Source organism: Pleurodeles waltl, chromosome 3_1 (assembly GCF_031143425.1).
Source record: "Pleurodeles waltl isolate 20211129_DDA chromosome 3_1, aPleWal1.hap1.20221129, whole genome shotgun sequence".
NCBI classification, from domain to species: domain Eukaryota; kingdom Metazoa; phylum Chordata; class Amphibia; order Caudata; family Salamandridae; genus Pleurodeles; species Pleurodeles waltl.
In genome coordinates, this window is record NC_090440.1 from 312,580,955 (window position 1) to 312,591,517 (window position 10,563).

Consider the following 10,563-nt stretch of genomic DNA (forward strand, 5'->3'; position numbering starts at 1 on the left):
TTGACCTTCCCCAGCGCCTGCTCCAGTGCCAATGCCCACAGCACCACTGATGGCCAGTGGTGATGCTGCCCCCATAATCTTTCCCAACTCTGATATTGAACTGGATGGGCGTTGTCCAGTGCCGCCTCTGCCGCCAACCCGGGGCAAACTCCCCATATCGATTTAGTGCCTTCATGCTATGAGAGACCTGGATTGGGTGATGAGAGTCTATCAAACAGAAGATCCTGATGACACCTGGTATGAGGATCTGGTGGGATGCCAGTGGCCTGGCCACCTCCCCAGGCACTGGCTTAGTCTCTCCCCTTCCGTGGCTACGGAGGGCAGTGCCTCATTCGTTTGGTGGTTAGGCAGGTGGCTGAGGTCCAGGACCCTGTGCTGCCCTCAGTGGCAATCATGATAAACATCTTGATGGAAATGCTGCAGCTGAAAGTTGCCCCCACAGAACCATTACTCCCATTTAATGAAGCCCTTACAGAGGCCTTTCTTGAGACCTGGTCCAAGCCCTGCACAGGGCATAGGACGATTGCTCACTGCCATTGCCCAGCCACAGGGGACCCTAGTGTCCTCACACAGTCGACTACCTCAGAGAGCTTGGCAGTCCAAGCATCCATGTCCAAAATTAAACCTAGCCATTCCTTACCACCCCAATGGATAGGGGATCCAACAGGCTGGATACCTTCAGGAAGAGGATTTTCTGCTCCGCCAGCCTAGCATTTCGGTCCGTGAACACCTCATGCCTCTTGAACCGATACTCCCATAAGATCTGAGACTTTGTTGTGCACTTGCTGGCCATGGCCTTGGAGGAGGCCTGAGCCATACTCTCTCAGGCAGTTGCTGATGGGAGTTAACCATAAGATGGGAGCTGGACACAACTGACTCGCTAGGCTGAGCGAGTTTCTCGTCAGTGGCACTTACCCACCACACCCAGTCTGTCCAAGCTTTTCTTATGAACATACCCTGTGATGGCTCCCATCTGTTTGGTGAGAAAGTGGCCTCAATGCTGAAGAACTTCAAGGACAGTAGGGCCACAACCAGGTCCTCTGCCTTCCGCCTCTTTCGTGGCCATGGATAGGGATTTCTTACAGCGTCTCTACACTCCCAGCTACCACAGCCAGCAAAATTCTCGATCGTTTAAAGGCCAAGGATGCCATTCACACAGACCACGTGGGACAGGATGCCAGAAGTCATTCCAGTCCACCACCACACAACCGGCAGACACAGCCTCCAAACCCCTTTAGCTTGCCCTCCAGCCGTCATGGACATCCAGTGGGCGGTCAGGGTATGCTAACACCTGCACCACTGTAGGTCAGTAACATCCCACCATTGGGTTTTGCAGTTCGTCCAAAGGGGCTATTCCCTCCAGTTTGTGACCATGCCCTCCAATGCCACCCACTTGCGAGAAGCTGATGGAGGACCACCTCTCTGATCCGTCGGGAAGTGTTAGCTCTCGTGGCCAAGGGGGTTATAGAAAAGGTTCCCACATCTGAAGTAGGTAGTGGTTGCTATTTTCTGAAGCCCAAGAAGTACGGAGTCCTTTGTCCTATCCTAGACCTGCACCTTCTCAAACTCTTCCTTAAAAATGTTAAAATTCAAGATGCTGTCTGTCCTAAATCCGGTAGACTGGGTAGAAGCGTTGGACTTGTAGGACACCTATTTCCACATCCCTGTCCTGCCTGTCTGTAGACGTTACCTGCAGTACATGGTAGGCCAAGAGCATTTTCTTTTTGATGTGCTCCCTTTCCTGGCCTTAAAGCGCCATTTGATTGTTCATGAGTGGGGGTGATGAAGCTCATCTGTGGAGATCTGGGGTTGCAGTCTTTCCGTACCTCCGAAATAAGCTGTTGAAGACAGGCTCGCACCAGACAGTAGTCTCTGCCTCAAGACTACGATGAACCTTCTGAAATTGCTGAGGTTCAATATTGGCAAACAGAAGGCCCTCTCAGATGCTCTCTTTCATTAGAACTGGTCTGGACACAGTGCATTTTCAGGCTTATCCTCCAGAGCAGCAAGAACATTCAGGCTATGATACCGATGTTTCAGCCTCTATCTTGGATTTCAAACTCAGCTGCTGGTGCCTAGTGGATCACAAATGGCATTTCCACCTGGAGGTGACTCAATGTCTTTTTAAATAGTGGAAAGAAAACTGGTTAGATCTGTGTCTGCCGAGAATGCACATCAATAGTGGGGCCACCCGTTCCGCCTTGTTTTTCGCTGGGAGGCAATTTCTCGACTAAAAGTTGGGAAGACCCTGGCCCTGATGGGTTTACGGCCCTATTCTATAAGACTTTTTGCGTGGAACTCGCTCCGCTTCTGGTGCGTCTTTTTAACTCTCTTCGGACGACGGGAGCTCTGACACCTAGTATGTTGGAAGCTACTATTGTAGTTATATATAAACCGGGTAAGGATCCAGAGGAGTGTGCCTCATATAGGCCGATCTCGCTCCTGAATATAGATGCCAAGTTGTTCACTGGCATTCTTGCTTCCCGCCTTAATTTCTATATGCCGGGTCTTATTGATCCGGATCAATCAGGTTTTATACCAAGCCGACAATACAGTGACAATACGAAGCGGATCCTGCACCTGTTGGATAAAACGGATCGCTCCCACAGGGAGGCGCTTTTCCTCTCTATTGACGCTGAAAAAGCGTTTGATAGGGATCATTGGCCCTATCTATTTAAGGTGTTGAAGCGATTTGGGCTGGGCCCCGTTTTCAGGTCTTGGATCAGTTGTGCTTATCGGTCGCCCATGGCGGCGGTTCGAGTTAATGGGGTGCTTTCCCTGCCCTTCCCAGTGGGAGGCGGGACCAGACAGGGATGCCCGCTTTCCCCCCTTTTATTTGCGCTATATATGGAGCTCCTTGCGCAGAGGTTGCGGGACAGTCCCTTGGTCTCAGGTGTGAAGTTTGGCGGAGACCACCATCTCATCACCCTCTATGCAGATGATGTGATCCATACTCTGGCGGAGCCCGCGACCTCACTGCCGGCGCTTATGGAGATAATAGTCGAGTTTGGTCAAGACTCGGGATTTCGGGTTAATATGCAGAAGTCTTAGGCTCTCGGTTTGTCGGTGAGTCCGGATCATGAGGCAGACCTGAGAGCTAGCTACCCCTTTCTCTGGTCGTCCTCGAGTCTCCCCTATTTAGGAGTTGAGCTAGCGGCCTCAGCCGCTAAGACAGCGAGCCTGAATTATGCGACGCTAGTTCGTGAAGTTCAGCGGGACTTGGAATCGTGGGGAGGCATAAACTGTCTTGGCTGGGTAGAGTGGCGGCGGTGAAGATGACAATCTTGCCGCGCATCCTTTATGTGTTTCAGGTGCTTCCGCTGAATCCGCCTCGAGAACGATAGCTACTCTTCAATCAGCGATTCTGAAGTTTATATGAGCGGGGCTGCCGGCGCGGCTATCACTACGAGTGCTGTACCGTCCTAAGAGTGGGGGAGGTTTAGCGATCCCTTGCCTTCAGCGTTACTTTCAGGCGAGACAGCTGCGCTTTCTTTCAGAGTGGAATCGCCCGCTCACTGAGAAACATTGGTGCTTCATGGATCAGGCAGTAGCGGGCTTGCATATATGGAAGGAGCCATGGCTCCGACGCCTGCATAGGGCAGCCGGACTTTATTCCTCCCCAGTCACAGGGGTTACGCTGCGCACATGGGACACAGTGGCCAGTCAATCCGGCTTGACGTCCTTTCCATCCCCGATGACCCCCCCCATAGGCGCAAACCCTGACTTTGAGCCTGGGCTTCGGCTGGAGGCTCTGAGACGCTGGTACGAGGGGGGCTGTAAAAGGGTGGGAGGTCTCTTCGACGAACAAGGGGTCCTGTCTTTTGAACAGATGAGGGAAGCGTATGGCTTGACGGAGGCAGATAGATTGATGTATTATCAGATACGGCACTGGGCTTTGCAACCGGCAAACAGAGCGTTAATAGATAGACCTCTTACGCCATTCGAGAAATGGCTCCTGTTAAAGAAAGATGATAAAGGGGTCATCTCAGAACTTTATCGGTTTTTACAGGGGGAACAGCGCCCGCCTAGGACTAGAGGACAGTTGCGATGGGAGAGGGAGTTCTCGGATGAGGAATGGGACAGTATTTTCTACAGAATACATTACACAGCCTATAACGCAGCGGGGACAGAGACGTCATATAAGGTGGCCTCCTACTGGTACTACACTCCGGCGCGTATACACGCATGGGACCCTGTTAAATCTGACCTCTGTTGGAGGAGGTGTGGAGGCACGGGCACACTTGTGCATCTGCTGTGGCACTGTCCCAAACTTCATCGCTATAGGGAGGGCATTATTGATGAGATTGACATAGCGTTCCACACTAGGATCCCCAGATTTCTATCATACATCTTGCTGGGGTTGCCTAATCCCCTTACCTTTCCATTGAGGTCGTTGAGGGGGAGACAGATGGCTCTGGCACTTAACGCAGCCCTACAACTGATCCTAACCATGTGGGGTACGGATAGGGTCCAGACGCGCAATGCGTGGCTCCAGAAACTCTGGTTTATCCTTGCCATGGAGAAACTCACACTGGCCTCGCAGCAGCGGATGGGGGAATTGAATGAATTATGGAAGCCATTTCTGCAGATTCTATCTGCAGAATTTACGGAGTTGACATGCCCAGCTTATTTGAGAGTCCTGAGGCTGACTTGAACCCTGACTGGAATGCTTTATTGAGAGATTTCAGGGGGCTGTGATTTGGTGGGAGTAAGATGGAGTGGTGGAAAGATAGGAGGATGACACGGACGGTGTGGGGGAGCATTGTTAATGTGTTTTACTTTATTTGTATGTTTGTTTGGTTTTTATATACGGGACTCGCAGTCTGGAAGACTTTTAGATGCGCTCCGCATGCTAATTCTATTACCAAGAAGAGACTAGTAGTGAGACTCTGAGCCAGATCCAGAGTTAGCCTAGAAGATTTTTGTCAGTGGATTTGTAGCCTCTGCAGCGGAGATGTATACCATTTATTGTATTGGGATGTACTGTACTTACATTCCATATTCTGTACTTATATGTTTCAATGCTTTTAAAAATAATAAACAGATTTGATCCATTAAAAAAAGGCTCGCACAAGAGGGGGAAAAGGCTTGGCAGCGAAGGGGTTAAATATGTTTTTGGAGGCTTGTGAGCAGGGAGTTCTACCCCCTGACCTAAGGAGGGCTGAGATAGCAGTGATATACAAAGAAGGGAGACCCAAATGGAGGTGTGCATCATACAGACCGATATCCCTGCTAAACGTGGAAGTGAAGGTTTTGGCCACAGTGTTGGCAACCCGAATGTTGGGTGTTATCTCTCCATTAGTTCACATGGACCAGACTGGCTTTATGCCAGGACCATCCACAAGACATAACCTGAGACTGGCGCATGTGTGGCTGGCCACTATCATGGACCGTCCAGAACCTCACCTGTTCCTAGTCCTAGATGCGGAGAAGGCCTTTGATGCGGTGCATTGCCCTTCTTGGAAGCTACGCTGACACGATTTGGTTTCGGTCCAAAATATAGAGGGTGGGTATGCCTGCTTTACTGCAATCCGGTGGCGGCGGTGAGGGTAAATGGAGTCCTGTCCTCTGAATTCCCCATTGCACGGGGCACGAGACAGGGATGCCCACTGTCCCCCCTTTGTTCGCCCTTACTTTGGAATCCCTAGCGTGTTGAATCCGCACCTGCTCAGACTTCTATGGTTTTAGACTAAGAGAGGAGGAAGAGAAAGAGGGACATATTTCCTTATATGCGGACAATGGCCTCCTGTACATCACCCACCCAGAGGTGTGCCTCCCGAGGCTTTTTCTCCTGATTGAGGGATACGGGAGATACTCAGGATACTGTATTAACTGGGATAAATCGATTCTTTATGCACCGAGAGGGGATACATTGCTGCCCCCATTGCCGATGCGGTTGCAGTGCACAGGCGAGGGCTTCACATATCTTAGCATCTACGTGACACATGAAGCTGACAGATGCCATGCTCGTAACTTGGGGAGGGTGTTGAAGGAATGTAGGACGGACTTTGACAGATGGAAAACACTGCTTCTTACATTGATGGGGCGAGTGGCAATGATTAAAATGATTCCTTTACCAAAGCTCCTATATGTTCTACAAAACAAATACTGTCAGATCCCCCCAAGCCTGTACAGGGCCATAGAACGTGATATGCGCCCCTTCCTCTGGGAGGGTAAAAACATCCACGAATAGCTCTTAAGACGCTGCAACGCAATCAATACGCAGGGGGGTTGTCCTTGCCAAATATAGAGGCATACTACTGAGCGGCGCACCTTGTCAATATTAACGATTGGTTATTTGCATCGGAGGACCACCCCTCCTTCTGTTACAGTGGGATAGGAGGTAGTGTATGCAATTCTTATATGAGGGAAGTGGAAGACATCTCCTTCCAGCTACACAGGCTGCCTTAAAGGCTTGGACAAGAGCTAATAAGATGATGGGGTGGCATTGACGCCCCACTAAATAGACCCCACTATGGGAGGGGGGCTGGCTGCAGGAAATTAAGAAATTGGAGGGTTTTGAGTGTTGGGACCGGATTGGCATTTCAAAAGTCGGGGACGTGATGGAGGATGGAGACATTATGGGGGTCATTCTGACCCCGGCTGGCGGCGGAAGCCGCCGGCCTGGCTGGAACCGCCAGAATACCGCTGCGCGGTCAAAAGACCGCTGCGGGTATTCTGGTTTTCCCGCTGGGCTGGCGGGCGACCGCCAGAAGGCCGCCCGCCAGCCCAGCAGGAAACACCCTTCCATGAGGATGCCGGCTCCGAAGTTGCACCCGTCGCGATTTTCAGTGTCTGCATGGCAGACACTGAAAATCTTTGTGGGGCCCTGTTACGGGGGCCCCTGCAGTGCCCATGCCATTGGCATGGGCACTGCAGGGGCCCCCCAGGGGCCAAAACCGCCAGGAACAGGATGGCGGTATGGGGGTCGGAATCCCCATGGCGGCGCAGCAAGCTGTGCCGCCATGGAGGATTCCCCAGGGCAGCGGGAAACCGGCGGTACCGCCGCGGTCAGAATGCCCATGGGAGCACCGCCAGCCTGTTGGCGGTGCTCCCGCGGTCGTTGGCCCTGGCGGATTTTACCGCCAGGGTCAGAATGACCCCCTATGTCCTTTGAGTCCATTCAAATGGAATATGCACTGAGCAGCACACAGCATTTTTACTGCACTCGCCTGAGACATGCATGGAAAGCGAAGGGTCTCCCAGGAGAGGGAATACCAGAGTTCGCCCCTTTGGAGGGCAGACTATTAATGGGTGGGATAGATGCTAAGGCGACATCCCTAATATATAAGACTATGAACAATAATATGCCAAATACACTGGTAAACCTGCGTAATAAATGGGAGGCAGAATTGGGATCGATGGAAGACATAGACTGGGAGGCGGCACTGATGTTCCCCAGAGATGTGGCTGATACAGTTTAAAATTCTACATAGGGTATACTATGACTCACAAAGACTACATTTGATGGGGAAGGCGAGACACCCGGGCTGCATTAGAGGTTGTGGTAATGTAGGTTCCTTTTTTTCATGTTGTATGGGAATGTCCCAAGATTAAGGAGTTTTGGAGTAAGGTGTTGGGAGTGCTGTCGGTCCAGATTCCCCTAGATTCCCAAGTACATTCTATTGGGAATACCTAATGATATAGACTTGCCCCGTAGAAAGCTTACGCTGTGTGGACGGGGATTGATGGTAGCCAAAAGGGATATAGCCCGCCTTGGGGCTCAGAGAAGTGCTTTTCGGTGGGGGTATGGAGGAGGGGAATGGACGGGTTCATGATGGGGGCATAGTGACATACACAAATAGAGGATGCCCGTGGAAGTTCTAAAGGATATGGAGAGCATGGATGACGTACTATTCCTTGGAGATATAGTTGACCGGTGGTTATGGACTTATGAGGGATAAGGGAGATACTCCTTTGCACAAGGTAACAGGAGAGACCCCAGAGACAAATGAGGGTGCTAAAAAAACTGAACTCAGGGATTGATCAGTGTGCTGATGGGTGCTGTATGGGGGTTTGGGTGGAGAGGGAGGGCTTGGGATGTTTGACATACTTTTTTAGTTTCAACGCATTACAAAGAGATTGCCATGTAATGTCTATCTGGCTATGCTATGTCTCAGTTAAAACTCAAATAAAATAAAATAAATAAATAAATAAAAAGAACTGACTGTCTCTTGATGGATTGTTGTCTGCATAAAGATTTGCTGTGCAGTGTTGAATACACAGCCTTCAGAAACCTTGCAGGCTCACTCCACCAGGGCCCAAGTTGTTACCACTGCATTAGCAGGCATAATGCCTGTCCTGGGCATTTGAACACATGTTGATAAAATACTACTGCCTCAACAGTCAGGTCTGTCAAGAGGGGCGTTTTGCCCACTCTGTGCTGCAATACTTTCTGGTCTGAGTCAATCCCTGCACTTTTGGAGGTACGGCTATGGCATTGATTCACAAGGTGAGGGTTCTGTGTTAGAAGCATCCCTCAGAACAAATTATTTACCTTTAGTTATGATCTTTCTGGTAGATTATCAAACCGCAGATTCCTCACGGACTCTCCCACCTCCCCATTCTGTGAACATGATTTGTTAACCATCTAAGAAGGTCCTAACCCTTGAAATGTTCGCACTGGTCATTGCAGTCTGCTGATTGGGCATCTGAGGGAATGTGAACAGCCTAGAAAGCAACTGACATCAGCGCACTTGGGTGACACTTATGTGGCTCTGATCGTCACTTGTGAAGCAGAACAATGTTGGCACAGAGATACACGATGCCACATATCGGCACACAGAAATGCATTTCCAGATCCATCTGGGGAATATTCACAAGGTAAGGAATCTTCACCCAGATTGAGTATCCACCAGAAAGATCGTTGGAGAAGGTAAGTAAAATTAATCTTTCTGGAACAATAGACAGCAAGCTTGTGTGATGATATGCAGTGTTTATTCTTTCTGAAGGTTTAGATTCTTGTGATTTAAACGGTTCAACCAACACATGTTCATACCTTGAGATGCACGTTAAATTTCCAAAGGCTCATATTCAGCCCCAAAGCTCAGTAAGATGTTATGTTATGTAGATAAATATAATACACAAACAGAACTGTAAAGCTGAAATACTCTAGGAGGAAGGAAACGCTTCATACAAACAAGTGACTGTTTTATAACTGGTGAGTTCACTCAGTTTGGCATATACTGGATGATTTTCAAGTGGCACTTAACAATTAACATTGGTTATAAATATTTGGGTTTGCCGCTATGTTTCCATCATACTCCATTTCAAGTAATTTCACAAAGAGTTCACTGATTTTCTTTACTTTTCATTTTGGACACAGTCCTGCATTTTACTCATACTTAAATTTTTGCCTGAAGAAAAGGCTTTCTTAGTTTATCCTGTTTGCATTATCGTTTTAAAATGTTTGATAATATTTTCAAAGTACGAACTAAAAGTAACGTTTACAGACCTGTATTGTGCAAATCTCAACTACGTGATTAATCTGTGGTAGATTCTGTTGCTGATACATTAATTTGAAAGATGAGTTTTACATTGATTTTTGATTTTGTTATTTTTAGGTTCCAGAGTTCAAAATCTGGTAAAATCTACCTCCACAGAGATGTGAGGCTCCTTTTTTCTCGAAAGTCCATGGAAGTTGACAGCGGTGCTGCATATAAGCTGAAATCTTACACCGAATCTCCAAAAAACCCTCAGTTTTCTCCGAGATGTTAACAAGAAGCAAATATACTGTTAGGTCTTCAAATCAAATGGTAGAACAAAATGTGGTCTGAGAAACTTAAATCTCTCACGATCATGGACCAATTACTGAAAGTTTTCTTGAATGAGGTTTGTGTATTCCTCGTAGACTGGAAATTAATACATATGTCCTAATCTTTTTTGTACTATGTAAAACCACTTTATTGGGTGTGCTGCAATAGCAACATTTCCTGTTAGCTTAGTGTTTACACATTTTATTTTATTTTTTGTTATTTAATATTTAATGTTTCAATTATTACACAGTCATGTTTGTCTATAGTGTTCTAATGTAGCACAATGTCTATGTAAAATCATACAATGTATTTTTGACATTAATAATATTGAAATCTGAAATATATACAGAGGTCTTTAATCCTGTGTGATGTTTTACGTGATAAGCAATTAATTTATTAAAACTAATGTTGAATTTACAAATTTTGGAAGACATTAGTACTCTGCAAGAATTATTATTGTTATTCTTGATTTCAAGCACCTCTCCTCAACGTCCAAAGTGGAAAGACATAATTTATGCTATACGCAAGCAACAAATTACTTTATACGTCTGCAATCTCTGTAGTTAGTACCCCAACGCAAATGTTATTTCATATAGTTTGAAAAAAATAATTATTCTGATCCTTTCCTATTCTCAACTTTTGGCTTTTCCTGCAGCCTAGTGGTGAGGCCAAAATCTGATTCATTTGATGTTTAGCTTCAGTCCAAACTGTGTGGTCTGTAATATGTATGTATGTGTAAGTCATGTGAATCGTGATATTCCTGCATGTATGTGTGCCCTTTTCAGTCGCATTTTTCTATATATTGTTA

At 47.6% G+C, this 10,563-nt stretch overlaps 1 protein-coding gene across 1 annotated transcript in view; it reads left to right on the plus strand.

Annotated features, from left to right (window-relative positions):
- The window catches only part of ATOSA (atos homolog A), a 257,996-nt gene extending 247,823 nt beyond the window's left edge, over positions 1–10,173 (plus strand). Inside the window, exon 12 of the mRNA XM_069222452.1 lies at positions 9,564–10,173. Coding sequence (XP_069078553.1) covers positions 9,564–9,717 — 154 coding nt within the window. The 3' untranslated portion in view covers positions 9,718–10,173. The remainder of the gene's footprint in view (positions 1–9,563) is intronic.
- Positions 10,174–10,563: the final 390 nt, after the last annotated feature.